The sequence below is a fragment of the Emydura macquarii genome, unplaced genomic scaffold (assembly GCF_026122565.2).
Source record: "Emydura macquarii macquarii isolate MOO-44397 ecotype Brisbane River unplaced genomic scaffold, CSIRO-AGI_Emac_v2 contig_2207, whole genome shotgun sequence".
Classification (NCBI taxonomy): domain Eukaryota; kingdom Metazoa; phylum Chordata; order Testudines; family Chelidae; genus Emydura; species Emydura macquarii.
Window position 1 is genome coordinate 2,751,380 of NW_027132344.1, and position 27,902 is coordinate 2,779,281.

Sequence of the window (27,902 nt, forward strand, 5' to 3'; positions counted from 1 at the left end):
GGAGTGTGTGTTCTGTTGACATAGCTACCACCTCTTGGGGTGGTGGAGTACCTTCGCCAAGGGGTGAAGCTTTCCCATCGGATTAGGTAGCGTTTCATCTTAATCTCACCAATATTCACTTTCCCCAGGGCCCATCCCAATGAACGCTTTTTCACAAATGTAACATGAGAAGGTTAGATTGAAGGTCTTAAAAAATCCACGCATGTTCTTGTTTTACTTAGCACAGTCTGTCATCTTCATAACGTGTCTGAATGGCTCACCAATATGGTTGGTAAGCCTGAAGTTTGAAGATAATTTTAGGAACAAAAGTGTGGGTGGGGCCCCCTGGCACTTTGAGTTCAGTCTTGTTATCATAAGCAATCCCATTATCAGCCTGTTCATATTTTTGTATGTATATGATATCATAAATGTACATGGGTACAGTCAATGTCTATTATGTGAAAGGCAAGTCTGTTAGCAGTTAACCTTCAGTGTGCAGCCCTACAGAGAATTAACAAAACAGACACATGATCCTCTCTGCACCAATGCAGTAGTTTAGATTTGATCTCCAGCAAGGAATCCAGCTTTGGCTTATCACTGTTAATATTTATTTCCAAGCCTAGGGCCACCCAAACTCATTTGATGCTGCAAGTTTTATTTCAAGATTTGTCCATTTTGAGGACAGATTCCTCCATATATATGTATTTTAATATTTTGTTGCTTCATACTGTTCTCTCACATATTACTGTTTTCTTTTTCTTTGCATGATGTCTCAGGAAATTTTAAATTCTTTACATGAGTATCCATTGAGAGGTAGTTTTAGACACACAGTTTACCTGACATTCGTAAATCTTAATGATTTTCTTGTCACTTTCACTTCTCCCTATCGAGTTATGAGAAATTCTGTACAGTTCAATTTACCCCCTGGATCATTAACGTTTCCCAACCAGCATATCCTTGTTTCTCTTGTCTTGGAAGACACTCTTCACTATCGAGACACGTGTTAACGTTGTTTCTCCTTATTGCTTTTGTCTCTTTCCTCTCCTATCCCTCTCTGCCTTCATTTCCTCTCCTCCAGTTTTTCCCTTGGGCCACTCAAATCTGGCTTCCACTTCTCAAATCCCTTGAAAGCACCTTTAACTAAGGCATTAATTCCTTGGGTGCACTTCCCCATCCAGCAACTGGTTCCATCCCATCTACCTGCCAGCCTGCCTTCTAGAGTGACAAAACTGACTTGATTAACTGGAGGGTAAAAAATTGATGAAGTGAGGAGTCTAAGAACAGATGCGTTGGAAGGAAGTTGAGAACTGAAGGAGGAAGGGAACAGACCTGAAACTGAAGGAATTAAGGCACAAATGATGACTTGAGGAGAAAATTGATAGACTTATGGGAGGGAGCAATTGAATTAGAGGATAATAGACTGGGGCAACACCAGAGAATGAAATTTTATTCGGGAAAAGGGGAAGGCAAACAAATGAAAGAATGGATTCTGCCAGACAAAAAAATTGGAGACAAAAAAGGAAAGGAAATTGATTGGGTTGAGATGATGAATAGAGAAGACAGCAGATTTGAGTTAAATAAATGGAATGTATGGTTAAAGAGAGAAGGGAAAGGTTGGGAGAAGGTAAAGAAAGGAGGGTGAAATTTTGAGTTAGGAAGGAGAAAAAGTGAGGAGAGCATTGGAAGATAAGACTACAAAGGAAGAGAAAACAATGGGGAAGAAGGGGTAGAGGGTTATAGCTAGATGTGTCTAGGAAATGAACAAGGGAAGTTGGAGCCCTTTCTTTAGTGTGCAATATTTGCTGGTAATTTACTAGGACGTAATTTGCCACTCACAGTAGTGCTAGTAAAAAAAAAAATTCAAGGCAGCTTGCTTTTATAGGTGTCCACTACTTATTGTGAAATACTTTAACATAGAATTTATGGTTTAAAGGACCAGGCTAACAGAGATGTGGGTGGAGGGCAAAATTATTGCTAAATTTCAAAAAGTTGAAAACTATAAAATGGCATTAGAAAATGCTGCATTGTAATTGATCAGGAGTCATTTGAGGAGGCACATGGATGGTTTTGTAAACCAGTTTATTAAACGCAAATAGAATCAACTTTGAATGCTGGCCCAATATATGACTAGAGATATTGGATCAGAATGCAGGATTTCCTGTTTGACAATATCTGTCATTGACTGAATATTTTGGTGGAGCATGGAGCCTAATAAAACTGTCTGGACACGTGTTGTGTATAGCAACATTTCTAGAAAACGTTTTTGATTTGTAACGTTGCACAATGTACCAGAGCTAATGAAGATATGAAGAACTCTGTGGATTAGAAGCTTGTAGTTAAGAACTCTTGTCTGATACATAGTCAGTGCTTTTATCAGAGGCCCTCTTGTGTGCCTCTGTATTGTGCCAATCAACATTTTTTTTATAGCCAAAATCTAGTAGTGCTACATTCTTCTTGAAAATTTAGTATTTTTCCCCAAGCTACTTTACATCCTTTCTGCTTCCAAACCAGATATCATTACAATGTAACAAATGCACAAAAATAACTGCTGTAAAAGGAAGTTATTACATAAACATTTGTGCTATAATCTTGGAGTAGGTGCAGTTCTTTGCATTACTTACTTCAGACCTCCTGGAAAGGCTCAGTGATTCAGTGTCATCAACACTCTCAACAAGAACAGATCTTTTAAATACCAAAGGAAGTGACCTAACATGATATAATTGCAGTATTTTCATAATTCCTAAAATAATTGATTAACTTTAGTATTTTACAATAAAATTTGGAAACAAAATTGAAATCAACTTTCTTACCCAAATTTTGGCTTTCCTTTAATGGATGTGAGTACTAGTTCATTACTGTAGGGTTACTTAGAGTCAGTGGGCTTCTAGTTTTGAAGCTTAATAAACACACACGAAGAATCACGTGAAATTTAAAAAATGGCTATATCACCAAAAAAGTAGATCATGTTTTGGATCTACTAGCTCAACAGGATCCTTTTGAAACAAAAGCCAAAGACTTCTGTATGATCATGTGATAAGGATTGTTGTTTAGCCAGTTTCTCTCAAACTGGTTCTCTTTGGTGAGTATCTCATTGTAGTATTCGCAAATCAAAAGCTCTGCAGGGATATCCTTTCTAATAAAATTCCTATCCAGCTTCTTAATAGTAATGCTGCGGTGGCTGGGCTCTGCACCTACCAGAGTCCATTTCTTTTGCTCCTGCTGCATGTCCAGGAGTAAGTCCTGGTTGGCCTGGTGCTTCCTGTCTAACTTGTCCAGCAGTCGTTCCGAATAATAATCTTTTAACAGAGAGCCCTGCTGCTGCTTCAGAACTTTGACTTTTTGGACAAAAAGTTTGACTTTGTCATTAAAACCAGCTTCTTCCTTGGCCATGAGCTGTGCATTGACAAAGGAGGGCCCCATTTGTGTTTCACGCAACCCTAAGAAAAGGCTCCTGGAACTAGGTCTGAGTATGTGGTTCCCTCTGCCGTTGCCCCCACTGTTATATGGATGTCTTGGAAACGCTCCTTTCGGTCTTCTGCTGCTTGCTCTTCCTTCGGGAGAAACTGGTGCCCTAAGCTCAGCATTGTTGGCTGCTGGGTCCTGATGCTGTGTGGTGATTAACACAGAAGACGCGCATGGTGTACAGTTACCTGCAAACTGCTCTCTGTTAGATTTCTTATCTGTAGTAGTGTGGCGTTGTGGGTGATCAAAATGGACTCGCTGGTCAGCTCTCCACAGTAGGCTAGAGGCAGAGAAGCTGTTAGTACCCAGATTACACTCTTTTCCACAGTCCTGCCTTACATCTCCCGTGCCGAGATGTACTTCATTCCCTGAGACTCTTGACCATTTGATAGATACATCTTTATTCTTTCCTTCCTCATCTTGATAGTTTCCACCACTTTGATTCCCAGCAGATAAGAGTGGAATCCCTTGAGACTGGAGTCTACCTGGAGCAGAAGTCACTCTGGTGTTCTGTAAAATGGCTCTCACGGCGCTCTCAGTGTTGTCAGTCACTGTGGTGTGGAAAGTGGGACACGCACTCTGGGTGAGCTGTTTGGCAAGATCCCAGATGCCCAACAGCTTGGCATGAGCCATTTCTGACCTCCTCAGCTTGGTGGTGAACCGCTTGTACAAGATTTTCTGCTCAAGTGTTAGGGAGTTTGCTGCCTGCCTTTCCATGGACTCCAGGATGCTGAGTTTCCTCTTTAAGAGGGTCTCTTCTTTGCGGTTGGAAGACAAAGCTAACTGGGATGTCTTGCCTTTGAACTGAATTTTCTCCCCCATTACGAAAGAGCAGTTTAAAACTGCTACTAACAAGCGCCTTGGTTTTCCTCTCTGCTGCCCTTTCTTTCCACACCTGCTCACTGTTTAATTTTCTGTACTGACTGCTGCTGGAGTTTAGTAGTAGCATAAAGGCTTTTGAATCAGTCAGCCCTGAAATTCTACACTCTGGACCCTGAGTTTGTTGACACGACCTGCTCCATTATGTGTTGTCAGGAAAAGAAAGAAGCCTTTTATTCAAAGGGTGTAGAGAGGAGGCGTGTGCTGTGCCTTTAAATGATAGGTTTAATTCTTTGGGTAGTCCCAGGAACAGGTCCACCTCCAGCTGAGTAAATGTACTTTTTAGCAGGGAGCTGCACAGTTTCTACAAACAGTGCGTTCATAAACATGCAGAAAGAAGAAGGTGAAAGGTAAACATACCTTGTTGTCAGCAACCATCTTAATGGAAATCGTAGGTCACCTTTCCACAGAAACAGAGTAGGTATCAGTTTGTTTTCAAACTATTTAATCCTCACACATGCACCTGTGAGGCAACTAAAATAGTAGCAAGAGTCAGGCTGTAGAGTAGCCTATGGGGGTTTTAAATAAAGCCAAGAGATCCTTTCAATCACTCGCTCTTTTCCATTATTTCACTTGTGGGAGTGCCAAAGGCCACTAACTGTAATTGAGGTCTCCATTGTGCTAGGCACTGTACAAATACCCAGCAAATGCATGGGCCTTGCTTTGTAAGAGCCCAAACCTGCAAATAATTTGCACCTGTGAGAGTCCTGGTGATGTTAATGAAATGACCATGCTGGTCCCTTCTGGTCATAAAGTCTATGAGCCTAAGAGAACACTCATCTGTGTCATGTGTCCATGTTTCCTGGGCCTGAAAAAAACACAGTATGAAAACCAATGGGAGACTGGCAATCAGTTTCCACATAACAAATGCATTTTGCAGCACCATCTCTCCCCTTATTCATCAGCCCAAAGTGTCTTTAAGCGGCAACTGCTGTTGTAACTCATTTAACACTGTTTAGAACAGCAATCATCCCTTGTTGAAGAGGCTGTTAATAACCAACTAGCTTACAGGCCTGTTAACTAGCTGAAGTAAACCACTCAAATATGGGGGAGTTTAGTTCTGTGGGATGATTGCTTTGCTGAAAAGAAAACTGTTTGTTTGTGGGTGGCATTACAAGGAACGTGAATTATGAAAGAGGGGGAGTTTTTGCTGTACAGGGAAATTTAATTATTAATACAAAGAGTTAAATACAATGTCATTAAAACAGCCAAGCATTGAGGCAGCTGATATATATGAGTGCTGTATTCTAAAGGTGTGTTCTGGGTTGACTCATACAATTTGCTATACCTCGATAAGCCAGTCTTTGACTAATTATGAGAGCCAAGGTCAGCACAGAACATGCTCCCCACCCCTTCTGAATAGAGCTCCCATGCTGAAGCATTCGTGTGCTGTTTTACTGAACAAGTAGTGGCCAATGTTACAGCTAGACTGGCACCAGCTGCTAAAAGTGTTGCAAAAGGAGGAGAGACTGCAGAAAAAATGCCTCTGCTTCAGCCCAATTTTCTAAAACTGGATTTTTTGATTGTGCATGGTGCTGGGTCTGATTTGAGGTGTAAAAATGGGTTTTGTATTGTGAGTTGCCAAAATGCAACCGTCTAACAGCACTCATAGGCCTAGCCACTCAAGTTTAGACATGTATTCCGAACGCTATTGAAAAGAAAACTGGTGCTCACACCTTTCTGATTATAATTTTGTCCCTTCAGCCCAAGCAGTTAGCCAATAGTCAAGGCCTTGCCAAGTTGTTTTCATTAGGAGTAGAAACTGATGATGGAGTCAGGTGTACTCTTTAGTGCAATACTGTTTATTTATAAAGAATGTACACAAAGTCCTGTTTCCTTGAACACAAACAATAGCAAGCAGTTTCCTTGCTCACAATTTCCAAGCCTGTCTTTCCAGCCAGTCCTGTGCCCCAAGGAGCTCTGTCTCTGCTCTTTTTGGGGACTACCCTCACAACTTGCACTCTCACAACCTGTTGGCTTTCTGCCTCTCCCACACACCATGCTCATCAAACCGTTCCATTGCTTCTGTGTTTGCAATCAGTGTCAGGGAGCCCCCTCTGAATCTCCTTGAGTGAATTTTTTCTTGGGCCTTTTCATGCAGCCTAGTGCCTTGAACGGTGGCTTCTATTGTTTCCACTTATCACTACAGAAAAGGAGCTTAATTGCTTCTTCCATTAGATTAATAGATTCTAAGGCCAGCAGGAACCACTCTGCTCATCTAATGTAGCCTGACCTGTATAATACAGGCCATGAAATAATGGGGCTAGCACACACATTAGCTTTAACAAGGTTTGTGATTGCCAGTAGATCAAAAATCTGTTTGGTGGTAGCTATTAACACATTCCAGCATAACAGTATTTATTTGAAATACTTTGTTCTACTACTCTGTTTCCTATACATCGCCAGTGAACTAGCTGCAGTGTAACCACAGCTCAATTGCTAAAACTGACTGGCATGATCCTAACTGCTATGCAAGAAAACCAGGCTTGGGCCTGATAAAAGAATTTATGACTTGACCCTGTATCCACTGGCAAAACTTTCCACAATCGTACTGCTTCTGAGAAATGACGGCTGGGCGCTAAATGCTTCCACTATCCTAGGTGTGGGTCCTTGGTCTTGTTAAAGGTTGGTAGTTTGTGCAGAATGAGCCACTTCAACTTGCCACCCCACGTGGATAGATTATTTGCACCCTAGGGCCTGCTGGCAGGGGCCTGTGTCATCACCCATCTCCAGGTGTGCACTGGCCATTTCTTTTGACTTCTTCCCAGCAGCTTTTCATTAAATGCTTGACTTGATCAATTAAGACATAGCCTTTTTAGCATCTTTCATTGTCAGAGAACTCTACCTTGCTTAAGTGCAAGTTATTATGTAACTGCCCATCCTTCCCCTCCGCCCCTGCTCCTACAGCCACTGTGCAGCTGTTACTGGAAGGAACCCATTTTCACTTCAGCCCACATCGGCATTATCTGTGGAAATTTTTAAAAAAAGTAAAAATCAAACTCTGCTAAGCTTAACAATATTGGAAGGAGGTAGACTCACAGATTTGAAGGTCAGAAGGGACCATTAGGATCATCTAGTCTGACTTCCGCCACAATGCAGGAAACAGAATCCTCACCCACCCACTTCTGTAATAGACCCTCAACCGATCACTGTGTTATTGGCGTCCTCAAGACAAGGTACAGCAAATCCACCAGCAAATGAGCCGTGCCCCATGCTGTGGAGGAAGGTGAAAAGCCCCCAGAGCCTTTGCCAATCTGCCCTGGGGGAAAATTCCTCCCTGACCCCAAATATGGTGATCAGTTAAACGCTGAGCATGTTGGCAAGACTCAACAGCCAGACACCCAAGAAAGAATTCTTTGTAGTAACGCAGAACTCACCCCATCTAACATCCCATCACAGGCCATATCCTCCATTACTTTATCCAGCTCAGTCTTGAAGCCAGCTAAGTTTCTTGCTCCCACTGCTCCCCTAGGAAGGCTGTTCCAGAACTTCACTCCGCTGATGGTTAGAAACATTCATCTAATTTTAAGTCTAAACTGCCTGATGGCCAGTTTAAATCCATTAGTTCTTGTGTCCACATTGGTGCTGAACTTAAATAATTCCTCTTCCTCCCTGCTATATCTATATCTATATCTATATATATATATATATATATATATACAGTGCAATCATATTGCCCATCAGCCTTCTTTTGGTTAGGTTAAACAAGCCAAGCTCTTTGAGCCTCCTCTCATAAGGCAGGTTTTTTCAATTCCTTGGATCATCCTAGTAGCACTTCCTATATGCGCCTGCTGGGCCAGTCCCAGAGCATGGCCTCCTATGACAAACTGAATTCAATGTGGCTGACACTGCCATGAAGTCACTCATGATACAATTTTCCAAAACCTGCAACAGTCAAACAAGGAGTTTTGCCTCCCAGAATAATGACTGGCTGGTGTCCACACAAACTTACTTAAAGCAGACATCCAAGGAAAGGAACTGGGCTGAGAGAATTCTGGATGTTGCCTTATTAAGTTTTGCGTTTGCTGCAACAGCTACATTAAAAAAAAAAAAACAGCAGCTAGCAAAAAGCTCACCTGCTTCATAACGTGATGGTGTGCCCTAACCTTTGTGAGCAACCCCGTTCGTCCATCTGTCCACACACTGCACTCTACTCGTGTGCTGTTCCCGCTTAATAGAGCTAATTTATTTTGTGAGCCTCTGGAAGGTGGGGGGGGTCATGTCTATCTGCAGCAGGTGCTGACAGAAGTTGTGATACTACCAGTGTGATGCATAGCAAAGTGAACTCACATTTCCGCCTTACACATGAGGCCAGCACCGGAAGCTATTTGGGTACGACCGAAGGGTGGAAAGCGAATGTTTTGTAGCTTTGTAGCAGCACCAACGGCTGAGGAGGGCGGAGTGTTCCTCTGACATATACAGCTCACACTGCTCTACTCAGTGAGGCATGTGTCACAAGCAAGCCTGGGCCTGGCAGGGCCCTTCTTTATGTTACTGAGGTAATGTAAAAACACAGCAACATGCCCCCCGGGGCTGGCTCATTGAACACAGCAGCAAGGGGGGGGGGGGGTTTGCAGTAAAGGTTTGTGATGCACGGCAGTACCACCCTGGGGTCTGGTCACTTAATCACAGTTGGCTTTCACATGGCTGGCTTACAAGCCAGAGCGATCGCTATTACACTCCTACTTTACAAGCAGAAATCCAAACTCCCTGCATCATTGGCCCCCTCTGGGGAAAAAAAAAGATTTTTCCTTATTTTAATAGCTTGGGCATGTAGAAACAAACTGCGGCTTTAACACAGCAACTGCATAGGCGTTATGATGTAACACATTGTGGCATGTACCCAGGTGCTGATTGCCCTGCCCCACTCCCACGCACTCACCCACCAAGACAGCGTGGGGGGAGAGTATCCCTTTTCAAGGATACTACCCTATACCATTGCAAGCAGCCGCCACGGCTGAGAGCCACCACTCCCCATCCACTGGGATGTTGCCAAGAGGTGCTGCCCCTTTAAAAATGTCCAGGCAACCCTACATCCTCATCACCCACACACCCCAGAGAAAGAGAGAGTGTCAGCACTGGCTAGTGCAGCAACGGATATACTGTAGTGCATTGAAAACTATGTTAAAAATTACAAGCTAGCACTTTAAGTGTAAGGGGTTTCCTGGTCCTGCTTGCAGGCTCAGAAGGGAAGTCTGCAATCTGGGTCTTCAGAAATCAATCTAGGAAGGAACAGGCTAGAGCAATGGTGGTTGAATTGTGCTTTGCTGCCTCAGAGAGCAGCCTGCTTTCTCTCACTCAGGTTTTGGTTGTAGTGGGTTAGGGTTCTGGTGTCTAAGAAATAAAGTAGGTTATGGTTTAACCTTCCAGAAAATTTTATTTTTAATCTACCTTCGCTGTGTGTATGCCATGAACACAGCTCTATATTGGGGAGGGAAAAGGGGGAAGCAATATGCAATTACCTGATAAATAAAGCTGGTCTGGTCTATCAAGTAAATAATATGCATTTTTTTCAATAGTATAAATTAATTATATAAATACTAAGAAATAAATACACTTTACAAAACTGGCTAAATCCATATTTATACATATTGGATAAATAATTTAATATTTTCAAACTTCTGTGACTGACTTAAAACACACAAAGACAGTAAGGCCCAGTTCCTCAAAGGTACTTAAATGCCTAACTTCCACCAATTTCAATGGGCCTTAGTGGTCCCAAGGGGTGTTAGACACCTGAATACCTCTGGGGGTCTAGACCTACGTATAAAATACCTTCCATATGAGATGTTTAAATAACAGTAAAGCTGTGAAACAAACTGTCAAAGACAGGGAAATACAGCATTCAGACTGTCATGCTTAAGCCACACTTTTGTTCATCTTTTTCCTTTTGGAACATAGCAGCAGCTATTAGGGACACAGTGTCTGCCGTCATTTTGGATTTATAAGTTTTGTTGTTGTTTGTGTTAAACAGCATCTGAACACAATAGCTATAGCTATAAATTGAACATCAAACTCAATGCCCTCCTGCCCTGCTACCCTCCAACCTCTCTCCCCCACACACAACTGACTGTACAGGTTTCTCTACGTAGGATTGCTGACGTCTGAGTCAAACCCACTGAAACCTATAACGCATGCTAGTGTGTTAACAGTTACATCACTATGAGCTATACCTTGTTTGTTTCAAGGCACACAGCTGTGGGAAAAGACTGACTGACTCTAGGAAATTTCACAGGCCCTCGCTTTTTCCCAGCTTTGCACCTAGTGTAGTTATTTACACTTGGACAATGTGGATGTAAAGCAGTGTGTAATCGGAGTTGTAGAATGTTACTTCCACTTTGTCCAAGTGTAAATGAGTACACTTTGTAGTCATTTACACAGTGCGCAAAGAGTTGAAGCATTTGTCCTAGAATGGGCCTCGTTTGGTCTGGGCAATATCACCCCTGTTCACGTTCAGCAGTTGTAGCGTTGGCACAGTTCTGCTGGGATCTTTGACACACCACATGGGCTCGGAGAACTCAGATCACTCATCCACACGGGTTATGAAGTTGCTTCTAATTTGTAAAAAGATGTAGAGTTATAAAATGTATTTCTTCACTTAGACCCCGAAATAAAGCAAGCCTCTTACTACTACATGAAATGGGCAGGGGAATTGAGGTTACGATTCAATGCTATTCCTCAAATATGTTGGGGGTTTTTCTTCTTTTCTTTTGTTGCCAGCTCTATGAATGAACCTCTCCACTGAAAAACTGAGTTGAGCCTGGAACGTCAAATATAGAGACACCTGTGAATTTTTTTTTTCAGTGAATTAAAGCTTATTTATAATATACTTTGCAGTGTATGTGCCACAGAAAGCAGAAAACTGTCCTAGAACAGTATTTAAACCTCAGAAGAATGTAAGGATCCTACAGCTTTAAAATGGAAAATTAAACTGAGGGTCTCATTTTCCCATTATTTACAGTTGTGTAAACTCAAAAAAATAACTCTATTGAAATCAATGGAGTTACCCAGGTGTAAAAGTAGTGTGAGAGGAGAATTGGACCCTTGGACTTCAAACCCATATTTTCCAACTCTGCTGTGGGTTGAATGTGAGAAACTTTCTATATATTGTACTTATGTTGGGACTGTGGAGCAGATCTAGGCCAAGAGATGAATTAGTGACTTTCACAGGGCGCTCGCTTGGTTCATTTACACTAAGCTGAGAAAGAGTGCTGAATGAGAGCATGGGTCCTTGGTGTGTTAATTAACTCTACCACCTTCTGACAGCTGAGTTCACCAACACATCCACTGGGAAAGGCAACCTGGGATTCACCTCCTCACAATATACAATCTTCAACACAAGTAAAGGTTCAGAGATGTTTAGCCAGAGTCTTTCACTAAGATGACACTGAACAAGTTTAGAAGAGGCAATGTGTGTGATGCTTCTCCTATCGACCCCATAAAATTAATGGGGAGAAAGACAGGAAAGAGTAACAATTTCTTAATATGATTTCATAATCCACATTTGTTCCAACATGAAGAAAAATGGATTTTATCGCCACAATGTATAAAAGAGTCAAACTTTTATGGTCCACAGCTGAGCATGTCGGGAGAGAGAAAAATGAATGGAACAGCAACACCACAAAGATGAACATGATTGAAGCTGAAAGCACTTCCATGCAAAGGCTATTAAAATAAACAGAGAATAATATTGGATACATATAATTTCTCAACTGAAGATCTGAGGAAGAGGAAGCCCTGAACCATTATCAGCCTCAGACAGTAGATTTCAGTTTCTGTGGCTGCAGAGGCAATGCTGAAGGTGCCGGCTGATCTGTCAGGGAATCTGTTTTGTCTGGCAGAAGGGAAAGTGTCCACCTCTCTGAATAGTGATTATTATAGGTTTCCTAGTCTCCCCCTAACTAATTTATGGAGAACAACAGCACAGGCAGGCGTCTCACTGAGCACAGAATCTAGCTTGTCAGCTGATTTTATTTGAAATTCAGTAGATGAGAGACCTAATGGAAAAACCATAATGGATTGTCTAATCCAGGGGATTTAGAGCTGAGAGGAAGCTGGGGAGTAAATAAATTGCAAGTTAATAAAACTGTAGATAACACTAAAGATGAAATCCTTCCTGACCTCAGTAAAAAAAACTTTTGCCATTAACTTCAGTGGGACCAAGTTTTCACACTAAATTTGGAGGTGCTGCAAATGCCAGTGAGAACAGAGAAAGAACATAAGGAAACTAGAGATATTCAGGACATGAGCAGAAAATTACAAAATGAGACTATAGGAAGAAATGCAAACTAATGCATTTCAGAGGAATAATCCAAACCACATCCAATGGGAGAGACAGGAATCTGAAAAGAAGTAATGCTAAAAGAGGCTCAAGGGGAGAAACACATTGTAGGGCACTAGCCATTAGCTTTTCAGCGTGATGATGTGGCAGTAAAAATCCTCAATATAATTTTGCCTGAATGTAGTGGTAGTGTGATTGCACCTGTGATGTTGCGTTCAGTTCAGGGCAGAAAATTACCAGAAAGTTAAGTGACAATCTGAAGCAAGTTCAGCGAAGAGGAACCAGAATAGGTAAGGGCCTGAAAGGGTTGTCTTGAGGAAAATTAAGAGTAAATTTTGTGTAGCTTAGCTCAGCAATGATTAAGTGGAGCCATAGTAACTGTCTAAGGATATCTGAAAGTTGTAAATGCCAAGAAGGGAGAGGAATTCTTTAGGCTGGCATGAGGGAATTATAACCAGGAGTAATAAGATAAAATTAAGGAAAATTTAGGCTGAATATCAGGAAAGGCCAGGATCTCCTTCCCCTGCAGAAATACATGCAGATAGAGATCTAGATGGAGGGAGGGAGCAGAAGAATCTGCTCCACCCCTCACAAAAGTTTCCTCAAATGATTCAATGGGGTTTCCCCCATGCAGTATAGGTAGCAGTTCTGCCCCAAAATCCAGATGAGATCCCAGGGGATGGAGAACAGGCCCTCTATATGGTGGCAGAAGGCTTTGGAAAACCTAGGTCTCTTCTCATCTTTAATGGAGCCATAGTACCAGGACTGCCAACCTCTTATGTATTCCCTTTATGCCAGGATTTTCCCAGCATGGAAGGGGCTAGGAAAGAGTTAATGCAGACCAACTAACATAACAGTTGCAGACTGGCGAAACCATAGTAGGACTGCACTGAGAGCAAATTAAGCTCCACTTTAAGGACTTTCCTCTGACCACAGCATAGCACAGTAGAAAAGAGTAATTTGGAGATCTGAAGCATCCAAGTGCCTGAGGATTTCATATATAATGTAACATTTTATATAGCCAAGACAGGCCTTTTATAAGCCAGGTTCCTTAATATGTACAAAGTGAATTGCTGTGAAAGAATATAGATTTTGGGTGGTCTGGATTTACTACATGTATTTAGTAGTCTACTAGGATACAAAGCAGAGGGTGTGGAAATAGGATAGTTAATTATTAATACAGATCTGTCTCCTCATTCTGGAAGAGTGCATTACTTCACACGATTCCCTCAACAGCAAGAGCATGGAAAGAGATAAACAGCAATTAAATCTGTCACGACCTATACATACCACATTACAGATAATCTGAGCTGAGCATGACTCGTAAGAAACATGTTCCCAGTACAAAAAAAGCACCCAAATGACAATCCAAAAATCTCCTTCTAAAAACAAGATAAAAGGTAACAATTTCCTATTTACAAGAAAATATTGCTTTAGTTAAAAACTCTAAAAATCATTCTCTTAGAGTCCATATAAAAATAATCGTGTGGGTGGGGTGCATGTGTTTTCACATATATAATATGTTTATATATATTTATGGCTTATACATGATGCAATATTCTAGATTAAATGAGGAAATATAAATGAGCTATTAATTCTTTTTCTCCTCTTCCTCAGTTTTTGCAACCTCTTCTTCACCATCAGATAAGAAACCACTTCCATATTTCTTCACTTTACTTTCCACTCTGGTGAGTCTCTGCTTTACTTTGAGTTGGGTTGAGTTGTATTCTGCCATGAGCCTAGCAAATTTAGTCTGTAGATTGTCCAGAGCACTTTCAAGTCTTTCCACTTTTTCTTCCAAATCTTTAGGGTCAGCTCCGGCTTTTGCTGCTTCCTCATCTATTAAATTGTCTTTCATCAGAATTTGCCGCCCTTTCTCTTCCAATGCCTTTTTGGCTTCAGGATACTCAGTGAGGGCTTCCATCAAATCATCTTTAGACAAACAGAACAGATCGGAATAACCAATGCTCCTGATGTTGGCTGTCCTCCTGTTACCAGATTTGCTGCCTTTGATGTTTAAGATGCTAATTTCACCGAAGTAGCTGCCATCACTTAGGACAACAAATTGTGTTATGCCATCATCTGCCACCACAGCCAGCTTCCCCTCCTTGATGATGTACATTTCTCTCCCAATATCCCCCTTTTTGCAGATGTAATCTCCAGGACTAAAAACTGTAGGTCTCAGTTTCAGCACCAGCTCAATAAGAAGTCCAGCTTCACAATCCTGGAAGATACGTACTTTCTTTAGCGTGTCCAGATGGACATTGATAGCAATTTCAGCCTTCAGTTTGTCAGGCAGGTTTTTAAGAACTTCCTGCTCATCTACTGTTTTCTTGTTAGTCCAGAGGTAATCAAACCACTTAATGACCCTGGCCTCCAAATCCTTGGTCACCTTTCGGAAATGCATATACTGTTTTATGGAATCAACTTTGGCCTGGAACTCTGCCCTAGAGGCATTCATGTTGGAAATCATAGAGCCTACGTTACCGACAATGGTAGCAAAGATCAGCACACCCACCAAGAAGTCAATGACCACAAAGAGATACTCTTCATCTTTCACCGGAGGCGGGGTTTCGCCAATTGTCGTCAGTGTCAGTGTTGACCAATACAAACAGTAAATATACTTTCTAGACAGACGTCCATGTTCTGGATGGGACACATTGGGATAGACCCAGGAATCAGTTCCAAACCCAATAAGCTTTGAAATTGCAAAATATATACATGCATTCCAGTGGATGATGATAAGAATGTACAAGACGAGATTTCCAATCCGAAACATATTTGGATAATTTGTCCTGGTTTCTGTGCGGTCAAAAAACTCAAATAGCCTGGCAAACCTCAGCAAGCGGTTAAACCGTAGTTCAGGGTAGTTCAACCCAAGTTTTAAATACGCCAAGTCTGTTGGTAAAAGAGAGAGCACATCCAATCTGAACTGTGAGGTGATGGTGTAATGTTGTCTTAATTTCTTTTCATCTTGGACTAGTAAGCCTTGTTCAAGGAAGCCTTAAAAGAATTAACAACAACAACAACAGGTTTTTGTTAGAATACATAACAAGATGGGCCACATAACTATACTTAGTTAGCACCAGAGTGCAGCTTATGCCTGAAGAATTCTTGTTTGCTTGCAAATACTGAAGACATTATTGCATTTGAAACGTATAGCACATATGGACGTAGGTTTCTGGTATGTTTCATAAAAGATATTGCATATACTTTACATTTATACTACTTACATTTAGTAGTAGAATTAAAATAGTATATAAAGGCCTCAACCAAGACTGGGGCTCCATTGTGCTAAGCATTCTATATTCACTAAGTAAGAGACAGTCTATGCCCCAAGGGCTTACAGTATAAAGGCCCCAAACTCACAAAGAGAATACTTTGGACCACTGAAGCATGGAGCCCGAATGAAATCAGTATAGCTTCTTGTGGGTGTTGGTTCCAACTTTGCAGCTCTTGTTGCAGTATCAGGGTCCAAATAGATAAGCCAGACCACGAGTGGAAGCATTATTAACCTCATGTTACAGATGAGCAACTGTGACAGAGAGATTAAGGGGCAGGTTCTGATACTCTTCCTCACGCTGAGTAGCGCTTTATTCCATGATCACTCCCACTGAAGTCAATGGATTAAGATGCTCTTCAGTGTAAGGATAGCAAAATCAGTCTCTACGGGTATGTCTACACTTCAATTAAACACCCACAGCTGACCTGTGCCAGCTGACTTGATCTCTCAGGGCTCAGGCTAGGGGGCTGTTTAACTGCAGTGTAGACATTAGGGCTCGGGCTGGAGCCAAAGTTCTGGGACCCTCACCCCCCGCAGGGCCCTATAGCCCAGGCTCCAGTCCAAGCCTGAATGTCTACACCACAATTAAACAGCTCCACGAGCCTGAGCCTCATGAGCCGGAGTCAGCTGGCATGAGCCAGCCATGGGTTTTTAATTGCAGTGCAGACACATCCTATGTGACCTGCCCCAGGCCACACAGCAAGTCTGTGGCAGAACTGGGAACTATTATTCATGTGACTAATTCCACTGACTTCAGTGGGACTACTCACGTGTAATTGTCTGCAGGATCAGGGCTTTAATGTTTTCAAATAAAATCTTAGAATAAACAGCATACAGTAGAATGCAACTAAACATTTGGTGAGGCCCTAACATAACAGGATAGATCTTAGTTAAAAAAAAAAAAAAAAAAAATCCATGATTTTTTTCTTGTTCCAAATGTTAAGGTGGGGTGGTATTTTTCCTTTTGGGGAGATAACTTTTTTGCTTGTTTTTCAGTGAGAGATTTACAATCTCTCAAAAAGTTATGAGTGAAAAAAAGTTAACCAGTCATAGAAACTACCAGGTTGACATTTGGTCCATTAAAGTATATGTGAGATAGTCTTGATGTTGACTGCTAAATTAAGGCAGAGAGATGAATGACTTGCCCAAGGCCAGACAGCAAGTCAGTGGCAGACCCAGGATTAGAATTCAGCATGTTCTGGCTTCCAGACTCACGTTGATTCCTGCAGCCACCTGATGTCCTCTCCTTTTCAGTTGTAGTTTGAATTAACCACTCCAGAGCTCTCTAAAGTAAGTTCCTCCTTCCATAGTCCTGTGCTCCTAGAATGGTCTTTTTGAATGGCAACACTTCAAAAGAACACTTCCACTGCTTCACAGAAACCAGTGCAGATGCCTGCACTGAAGTGGCTAAGTGACTCATAAGGGCATTTCTGCAGCCCCAATCCAGGATTGTTGAGTCAGCATTTTAGCTCTGCTTTCACAGCCTTACAGTCATAGTCAGAATAGTCTCATGGAAAGCCTAGGACTGCATTTGTATAGCTTATGCAGTACCAGTGAACTCCCATCTTCCCTCGATTGTTAGAAACTCCCTTTGTAGTTCAAGATTCCACTGGAGAAGGGAATCTTTTTGGGTATGGTTGGCCTCTTGTGGAAATAAGGTGAAGCCAAAATAAATCTAAGCCTTAAGGCCTCAAATATATATACACATGAGATAACTTATTTAACAAATCATTGTATTTGCTAAATTTAAATGATGAAGAGGCTAACAGATTACCTTCTACAGTGAAGTGTTTAAATATTTCCCAAGTCAAAAGCAGATTTTTTCCTTCCTGCAACTATGGTCACCATTTTTCTAATGTAATTTCCTTGGTTTAAAATAGATATCACACACACAACACAGTATTAAAGTTCTGGTTCCAATCCACGGCAAGAGGAAAGTTCTCAGGAAAGGCTGTCACAGCATTCTTGCAGGTAAACTGACCTATCTCCTGATGCCATACTATCTTTTACATAGTGAATAATTAGCCTGTAGAATTCATTGCCACAAGCTATCATTAATGCCAAGACATTAGCAGGATTAAAAAGCAGGACTCAACGTTTATATGGATACCAAAAAAAAATCCACCATTACAGCATATAGGGTTGTTTTGTTTTTGTTTTTAAGTTTGGAAGGGACATAAGAGAGGGAATAAACCAGTCTCTAACTGATGCTGCCCTTAAACACAGGTTATTCCATAATTGCCCATTTCAGAGTTTCTTCTGTTTTCTTCAAAAGCATCTAGTCTTGCGTGCTGTTGGAGACAGGATACTGAACTATATGGACCAGGGGCATACTGAACTAATAGGGCATAATCCATGTTATGTCTGAAAACAATGTAAAACCCCAAGAGGACTCACCTGTCCTGAATCTGACGAATGTGTCCAGTGTGTAGATGATATCTGAGCTATAGTCCAAGATCAGCCATAATATAATATGATTAGTTTGTAGCTCATCAAAACAGGCTCTAAACAAACAGAAAAACATGGAGATTTCATTCCTCTTGTAGAAGTAGGTGAAGGGAGCACTATGTGTGTTCTAACAGCATTTTAGCAACTGTTGCTGGCACTGCATAGGCTGTGGGCATCATGTCTGCACTGGAGTATTTGTTGTGAATTTAAATGTAATGATTTAACATAATGGGACACTGCGAAAGCCAAAGGTCTTACATAGCAGGGGCAAATTTCACATACACATACATCCCCCCATACATCTTACTCTGCATCAGTCCTTTCAGGACAGACCTCACATCACAGCGTCAGATCTGCAAGCAGAGGAGGGATGGACAGGAATTCATTCAGATCCCAACAAGTTAATTCCTGGATCAACCAAAAGAAGGTTTGCTTTTGTGCGACGCAGGGCACACCATCTCCCATGCCTCCCAGAGGCTAAGTGATCTGCCTCCATAGCACTGCCACATGACCCTGATACGCGGAATCTGATTGTCCATTTCACATAATGGGAAAAAAACAACCCTTCAGTAATAGCCTCCTGCCATTGGAGGAAAAACCATGTCAAAATTCTTCATACTAATTTTAAATGACTCTTCTCTGCCTACTACCCCATCTTGCTTGCCGTCCCCTGCCTATCTATCCCGGTTGTGACATTTGCACCTCCTACTGATGGTAAATGGTAACAATAACTAGGTCAATACACTGGCTTAGTGTCACTCTGCATTGCAGCCACTAGATGGCACACAGATGCCATTGCAGGCACAGATTAGGTAGGGGATGCGTGCTTCAAGTCAAAGGCTTGTTAGGCAGAGAGACAAAAATCCGCGGGCCACAAATCCTAACTCATAAAGAAGATGTATGAACTGTGTAAAGGGGTTCTATGCAAAGCCACCCATGAAATATTATAGGGAGATAGAATGATCTGATGGGGAATGAACTAAATTGTACACTTCTAAATGCTACCTTTAATGAGAAAATAAAACTGGAATAAAGTCCAATAACCGCCAACCAACCCCTCGTCTGTAAGAGTAAAAATGTCTCTTCTGCTATAACTGCCTCTGATGGCACCTAGCAAGTGGCCATCAAATTTCTATCCCAAGCACTCTGGGCTCCTGTGGAAATGCAGAAAGCAGGACATGCACATTCTCAGCTTTTGATTTACAAAAGCAGAGATTTAAAATTGGGAAAAAAAAAAAAAAAAAAAAAAAAAGAGAGAATGGAGGGATCTTCTCAGCATATCACAGAAATGTAGGGCTGGAAGGGTCTTTGTGAGGTCATCATGTCCAGTCCTGAGACCATCCCTCACCATTAAAGGCTCATTAATTTCCAGCTCACTCCTGTCTCCAGCCCCTACCTGGTCTCTTCTGAAGGAATTAAACTCCACATTAAACAATCTAATATAATATCAGAAATATTAGCTTTCTAAAGCAGCCTCAAAAAATGGAAACAAGGAGGGTGAGGTAATATCTTCTACTGGACCAACTTCTGTTAGTGACAGAGAAGAAGAGCTCTGTGTAAGCTCAAAAGCTTGTCTCTCTCACCAACAGAAGTTGGTCCAATAAAAGATAATACTTTATCCATCTTGTCTCTCTAATATCCTGGGACCAACCCAGCTACAACTACATTGCATCAAAAAAGGGAAATCCAGGACATAGCATATGAAGAAACAGCTTTTAACAAGAGTGCTATATATGTTTTTTGTACAAAATGAATGAGAAAGAGAGAGAATGCATGATGGTGTGGGGTGGTAGGAAGGTTTTAACAGCATGAGTTTAAAGTAATTTCTGCAATTAATTCCAAATGAATGCTGAGAAAACTTTGATAATGCCCCATTTGATTTGTGTGGAGAGGAACATATTTTACAGAAAAACTATTTTAAATGTTATTGCTAATATTTTTCAGCTCACTCTGCCTGCAACAATAGGCTTCATTAGTAGCATGAGTCTAAGTACAGACTCGGTGGGAGAAAAATACTCTTCAAAATCACCTGAAATAGCATTTCTATACATAATAGCAGGATTTTAAAGCCCAGGAAAATTTGGGCCTTCTAAGGCTAAAGGCACAGAAAGAAATTTCCATCTTTCTGGAATTTCCTCTCACCAATAGTATAAACCTCCTATTTATAGCCATGATTGGTGGCAAGATTCTCATCGCATAATCCTGTCTCTGACGCAGTACTATCACTTGTCCTACACCTCGAAAGCTAAGGGGTAGAACTTTCATCTGCCTTGTTGGGGCATTATAGGGGGTGGGAGGTATTGGCAGCTGTTTTAATCTCTTCAGGGGGAGATGGATTAGTGAGCAGAGTGCAGGCAGTCCAAGGTGCATGGTAAATGTAAGGGATTCTTAATTTTATCCGATAGATATAATTTCCACATATGTGGTATGCATATGTAGGTATGTATTTATGTATATTACACTATGTACACACTTTAGAAGATCAGAAACTGGAATAAAGGATTTGGAACAGATGTCCAGCACATAATCCTAAACCATTCAAGGGGAAAAACGAATGCCTTCAAGAAAACTGATTAGTGAATAAGCGATGCAGTACAGTAGTAGTAATGGGGAAGAAAAAGTCTGGTCACTATATTAAAATTAGGTGGGCTTTTCCACTTTCAAAAAGCCATTTACCCCTTCTGGAGCCTAAAATAACCATTAAATATAAATCCATACCTGCACACTAGTATACACCAGTTATAGAATACAGGGGTTGCAATTATGGTCAGCCACCTATAGTACAGGTTGCTTGAAGGATCAATCACAAAGATCTCCTTTTTCTTCCTGAAAAGTAAAACATGCACATGTATACTGGGAAAATTATTTCCATAAGGAGGTCAGGTTTTTTATCACCAAGGCTGAAACCCTTCTAAGTAGACTGTAATAGTTGAAGTCATTTAATGGCATGGCACCAAAGGGTGTGCCATCTCTGCCAATATCCCAGATATTACTCAGTACAGCAGATGAAGCTTTTATCATTTGACTCAATCTCTTCCTGTTTGCCCAAACTTCATGGAAGTCAAAAGGAACTAGAAAAATCTAAACAGATATCAAAATATCATAGCTGAAAGTGACCAGAGATGATCAACACTCTTCCTGCAAGTTGTCCCTCGTTTTTTAAATAAACCATCCCTCAGACCAGACTGAACAAGTCAAGTGCATCTTATCATCACCCTGGCTTGAACAGGGAGGAAAGTCATGGTCCCGTGCCCCAAAAGGATCTTCCCCAGGAGTTCTTTCGGTGTTTTGTGAAAACTTAGGTTAAGTATTTATATTTCCTATTTTCATTATGACAAAATGATTACGCTGCCCCTATTGGCTTTGACATATTTATGTGAATGAGAGTCCAACAGAACAAAGGTCTGTTAACTCCCTATGAAATCGGTGGAGAACTATCTGTTTTTCCCTCTGCCTGTCTGTTTGCCTCTCTCTCGGTCTGCCACCAATTTTGGCATCCTACTCCATTACCATTTTGCCTATAATTCATCTTGCCATCATCAACCATTTAGTTACAATACATTTGTTGCTCTGAAAGTCTCTTCTACCGTCCCTAATTTAAAAAAAAAAATTATTATTGTTAGAGACCAAAGGCTTGATTCTACATTAATTGACGTCAATAGAAAAGCTTCCACTGACTTTAATGGTGCAGGATAGGGCCCAAATTTTGTCTCTCTTATTCCTGGTGAGTAATATCTTAAGTTATGAGTAGCTCCAATGCAACTATGCCTAGAGCAAAGTAATACTCATTGTAAGTAAGGTTGTAATACACATGGGTGAGTGAGTATATGCTTGCGAGAGTGTGGAAAGGATTATCTATATGCATGTGAATGTATGCAATTGTGAACATATGTGTGTTTGTGTGTGAGGGGGGTACTATCCATACTAACACACATGATATCATTAAAACCCCCAATTCTGCACATTCATAGTATAAGCATCCTTCTTTTAAAACCAAAAAGAAATCTATTTACGTTTCCCACCAGCAATGGATTTTTACCCATAAGTTCTAAAAGTCTCAACAAAATTGTGACTAACTCTGTTCCTTGAGTCAAAGAGGTCATCACCCACCTTTCATCCTCAAAAGAATAACCCTCTCTCACATAAGTCAATCCCATTCTTTTCTCTGCTGGTTTGTTTCAAAGAACCTCAGACTTGTGTGAAAGGATCCCGCTGTGCAATGTGGAAGGCTGACAGAGTTTCCTCTAGAAACTATCACTCAAAGCTTTGGTTAAGAGAGAAGTATCCATGTCCTGGGAGCAGGCAGAATGTATCCAGAACTGGCATTCTTAACTAGGGATACTACAGCAATACAGAACTGCAGCACACTCTACACACATCTGTGATGTATTCATTGTAACACACCCCTCCAAACCAGAGTTCATTCTGTGCATATAACTCATTATCTTTCCATCTTTTCTTCTTTACATGGCATCGAACTATGCCACCTCTAATCAATAGGAGCAGAGTTTCTAAATCATGAATTAGGGAACAATTGCATGTTTACATAACACTAGGGGCCAAATGCACTGCTTGATGTAGGAAATCACAACCACATTGAAGTCAGTGAGTTGCCCCTGCTCACTGCAGGGTAAACACTGAAAAATGTAACTGAACATGTTGAATTGGTCTGTATTTGTCTAAATATAATGTTTTTGTTCTGTGCCCCACCTTGACTCTACAGATATTCTGAACCGTGACCAAGCCTGTACAGATTTGCAAAGGAGACTGCTGTTAACTAATAGGGCCTGGTAGGGAAGGCAAGAGCTTGAACAACCAACTCAAGTAATCAGAGATCATTTGAATTCCCTCCACTGCTGAGTTTGAAGTTAGCGCAACAAAGCATTGAGAAAGTGCCAAGGACAGGAGTGTATGCTTCAGAAGATGCAGCAGGTTTTCGTAGCAGTTGCACAGCTTCAAAGTTGAAAATTTATTGTAGCTTTGACACGAGAACACTGCTGTAGCCTGGGGAAACACTGATCATAGCAGGAGCCTTGCTCTGAACACTTAACTACTCCATGTAATGCTATGGTGCAGAAGGTGTGTCACAACCATACATTCACTAGTAATACTTACTCCTCTTTTTTTTTATCATCTTTTTTGTCGTCTTTTTTCTCTTCTTTTTTTTCCTCCTTTTTTTCTTCTTTTTTCTCCTCCTTAACCTCTTTCTTTTCTTTGTTCTTGCTGTATAATATAGTGTAACATTTAGCAATATTACCAATTTATCAGCAACTAGGCTCGGATAGAGGATGGAAGTTGAGGTGGGATAGAAGAGGCTATGGAGCTGGGTTTTGCCATTACAGGAGAGGAGAGGATTTCTGCTTCTCAAGTGGGCTATCCACCGATTTGGTATAAATGAGACCTGTATTACATGAGCTATGCTCCAGAATTAACAGTAGCATAGTGCTAAGTCATATAACCAGCTGGCTGATTTTGTGAGAGATTAAGTCATGCTTCATCAAGCTGTTAGCAAGTCCATATAACAGTGTTTGCTTTGTTTTTAATTGAAGTTTCCCATTTGCTTGACTCTTTAAAATTCAGGCAGTCAAAAAATATATTTCATAGCATTAGAACTTGAAATGGTTTGACAATTTCAAGATTTGCTTGGTCCTTTGACATGCTCTAATTCCAACAGCAGTGAGTGCCTGTTTAAAGCTGTGGTGGTGAGTAAATAAAAAGGGTCAGATTCTCCTCTCACGCTTGTTTTGCACCAGTGTAGTTCCAGTTAAAATTATCCCTGACTTACACCAGTGCAACAGGAGAACCATAGCCAATGTTTGAACAAGCTTGTCCTGTCCAGCACAGCAGAACATGAACATGAAAGCTGAACATGACAGGTGAAATTCTGATCCTTTAGAAGTCAATAGGAATTTTGTCATGGACTTCAATGGGCCAGGTTTTCACCTCACATTTATTAATTATTCTGTAGACAATAAACATAAATAAATAAGTGACATTCTACCATTGCTGTCTCTTCACACTGGTATTTCCTGACATTCAATGGTATAAGTGGTGGATCCAAGCTGCAAGGTTCTGGTCCAGATACAAACTTTTCTAGAGTTCAGATCTGGGATTCTGTTTCAGCCCAATATAGAGGAAGCAGCCAAACCTGATTTGAACTTCCCCAACATTTGTTCAAATCCAGGTTCTAGTGTGTCTTCATTTACCATATAGGCAGAGAAACTTTTTTCAGATTGGATGAAAATTATTTGCTAGAATTTTGCCGCTATTTGATTGATCTTTAGATTTAGGGCCAAATTCTTTTAGTGTAAATAGTGAAACTCCATTTAAATTAATGGAACTGTGTCAATTTATACCAACAAAGAATTTTCCTAAAATTTCCTCATGCATTTGCATTTAAAATTTCCCCCAAAGTAGACAGTGTCCCCACTCTTCAATTAGGAAAGAATCAATATCCCTGACACTTCAAAGTAAATGGGCCACTTGCAAGTCTAAAACTTTACATACAAGTTGTGGCTAGTGTGGCAGACATGGCATATTCCTTGCAGAGTGGCTGTCTATTCCATTCTGATCTGCACACACTGGGTCTGAATCTGCTCCCACACCAGTGTAAATCAGGAGTAAATTCATTCAAGTGAACTGAATCACTCCAGTGAGAAGCTGGAGTATACGAGAGCAGGACATTAGGAAAAAGTTTTTCACTAGGAGGGTGGTGAAGCACTGGAATGGGTTACCTAGGGAGGTGGTGGAATCTCCATCTTTAGAGGTTTTTAAGCTGCGGCTTGACAAAACCCTCGCTGGGATTATTTAGCTGAGGTTAGTCCTGCTTTGAGCAGGGGTTGGACTAGATGACCTCCTGAGGTCCCTTCTGATTCTATGATTCTATGTAGAAAAATCCTACTTGCAGGATCTGAGCCAATGGGCACAGCAGGGAAAAGTGCCAGGAGCTCACATAACGTGTTCACATTCCAATTTTAGTGGGGGCACAGTATTTTAAGGGACAGGATGACAGTGCAAAAAAATATATTCACCAATTTTAAGATAAGTGCAATTGGCTTGGAAATATCCATTACATGATAATAGTAAACATAGCAATAAACAGGAGCCCTGGCAGTGCTCCCACCACATTGCCATTGTGATGCAGCATGGCAGTAGAATTTGGAAGACCTCTGGCCTTTCTTTACTGGGAGGATCCAAAATTCTAAAAGCATCCCTATTTGCATTCTCCACATGGTTATTTAAATGTTCACCAAACCAGGCTTAAGCACAGTCAACACACGCAGTGAAACTTCACTGAGGCCCATGAAAATCCACACTGCCAGGGAGCACAACTGGAGGGCCAAACTAGTCTTTGTGTTGACTTCTGACTGATTAATTGAAAGAGCTCCTAAATTCCTATCTTACACAAAAGGTCAATCAAATAAGATTTTGCACATCAATCCCCTTAACAGGGCTAACTGCTGTACACCAGCAGAGGGTGCTAATCACTTTATTTTCTTCACCATTCGCTTCCTGATCTTGTGTGATTGCATTTTAAATTCAAATACTGCCATTCCCCCACACCTCTGGGCTGTTCAGAAACACATCTCGGGTTTCATACGATCCACTCTGACAGCAAGCTACTATGCTTCTGTGTAGGACATAAACCCCATTCACTATTCGTATTAATGCACTGGTCCATGCTACTCAAAATGTTGGGCTCCGAAGGGTGGTTGTATAACTAGGGAATAGTGTTTCTTTTTCAAAGAGCTATGCTGCAATACATTTATGAGCCTGATTATGCAGGGAAGATTCATTTGACATGGCTAAACAACCAAAATGTATCAGCGCCACTGAACCATGGAAGGGGTATTTTGACAACCCTAACTTCTCTAGTTCAAACAATTTTTCTTTTAAACTGGAGAGACAAAAATCAGTGGTTAAACCACTCATCAGTAGATGGCTGTTTTTATTGTACTTGAGAATGGAATTTCCCCCAGCCCTCTCCACAGGTATTCACTGGGGGCTGGATATACTCACCTCTTCTTCAGACACTGCTCTGTCCATCTCCCTGCTCTAAAACACAGTAGTTATTGCTACGGCAATGTTAGCACAATGCAAAAGCACTCTGAAGACTTCCACAGACGGAGTGACTCAAAGGAAAGGACAGGCCACTCCCTTCCTCAATCCTGAGAGCAAGCACAGCCCCTGCATGACACCTGCAGTCGAAGGTCTCATCTCCACTACCCCAAGGGTGGGCACTCTGCTGCCTCTTCCACCTTGATAAACATAGAACTTTAACCACACCTGCAGTTTATTTCCTCTGAAGTATTATTGAGTAAGCAGCCTTCAGGTAATCACTTGAAAGGGTATTCATGTCTATTCCCTTGCATTAAAGGGAATGTCTGGCTTCTCCTGAGTATAGGAGGAGAAGATGTCCCTTCAGGCTGAGAAAGACTTGCCTGCCTGTACCATTATAATAATATTACTATTGTATTTAATAAAGAGATAGATAAGTATTGTCGTCTCCATTTAGGGAAATTGTAGCCCCCATAGGTTGAGTGACAGGCCCAAGGCCACAGCATGAGTCATTGTCAGAAATGGGATTAGAATTCAGGCGTTTCTGTCTCTCAGTCTTGTGCCCTGACTACTAAACCATGCTTCGCTCTTTAGCTCTATTATTGCTGTTCTACAGTAATAGCCCAAAATCCTGAGTATTGTTGTAGCACATGTGGCATTTATTTTTAAATCAAGCACACAGAACCAAAAAGAGTCACTTAAAGAAAAGTAATAATTTCTACCCAAGTATAAGTAGGGGGTTTTGAAATGGAAAAGTTTTCAGAGAATTATCATTTTAAATTCACAGTGTATTGCTCACAATTAATCATTTGGGGGAATAGGAACAATTTCCTTTAGGTGTTTCCCATATGCTCTAAAATGACCAGAATTTCCTGTTGGTCCTGGGGATTTTTTATTTTTGTTTTTATCCAGGGGAGAAATGAAAAACTAGACCAGCGTCATGCCAGGAACAAAACTGCTGCTGGTCGCTGTGCCATTTCTGGAGCTAGAGGGTGAAGGACATTACCAACTGTAGTGTGGAGTGCTTTCTTTGAAGGAATTAAATAGCCTCAGAAATCTAAAATTCACTATCACTTCCATGGATTTCAAGGCCAGAAGGAAATGTTATGATCATTTCTGTAAGACCTCCTGTATGACACAGCCCATAGAATTTCACCAAGCAATTCCTGCACCTACCCCAACAAATTTTGGTTTAGCTAACGCATATCTTTTAGAAAGACATCCAATCCTGATTTACACTGAGTGCATCAAGAACTTCTGCATAATCTGCTCAACATCAACTTTTTACCACAGATGACAACCTGTAGGTATTTTAACATTTGATTTGGAAGCAAAGTCCTGTGTATTAATAAAAAGGAGGACATTGTCTGAAAAGTATATACAGATCTCTCATTCATAAGTTTAAATGTTAACAAACCCATTAGCAATGCTACAAAATCAGCCAGCCTGAATTTGAGAAGGTGAAGGCTAAGGGAGCTACTTACTCAGACTGACTGGTGGAAAAAAGGGAAG

General features: G+C 41.1%; 1 protein-coding gene across 2 annotated transcripts in view; it reads right to left on the bottom strand.

Annotated features, from left to right (window-relative positions):
- Positions 1-13,665: 13,665 nt before the first annotated feature.
- CNGA3 (cyclic nucleotide gated channel subunit alpha 3) overlaps positions 13,666-27,902 on the bottom strand; it is a 49,868-nt gene continuing 35,631 nt past the window's right edge. The window contains exons 1-5 of one of the 2 annotated variants that reach the window (XM_067559935.1): positions 24,353-24,368; positions 22,007-22,053; positions 21,051-21,154; positions 18,282-18,388; positions 13,666-15,604 (exon numbers count right to left, since the gene is read on the bottom strand). In XM_067559935.1, coding sequence (XP_067416036.1) covers positions 14,193-15,604; positions 18,282-18,388; positions 21,051-21,154; positions 22,007-22,053; positions 24,353-24,368 — 1,686 coding nt within the window. In that variant the 3' untranslated portion in view covers positions 13,666-14,192. Of the gene's footprint in view, positions 15,605-18,281; positions 18,389-21,050; positions 21,159-22,006; positions 22,054-23,447; positions 23,556-24,352; positions 24,369-27,902 lie in introns of those variants that run through there. The other variant, XM_067559934.1, reaches the window with a different exon arrangement.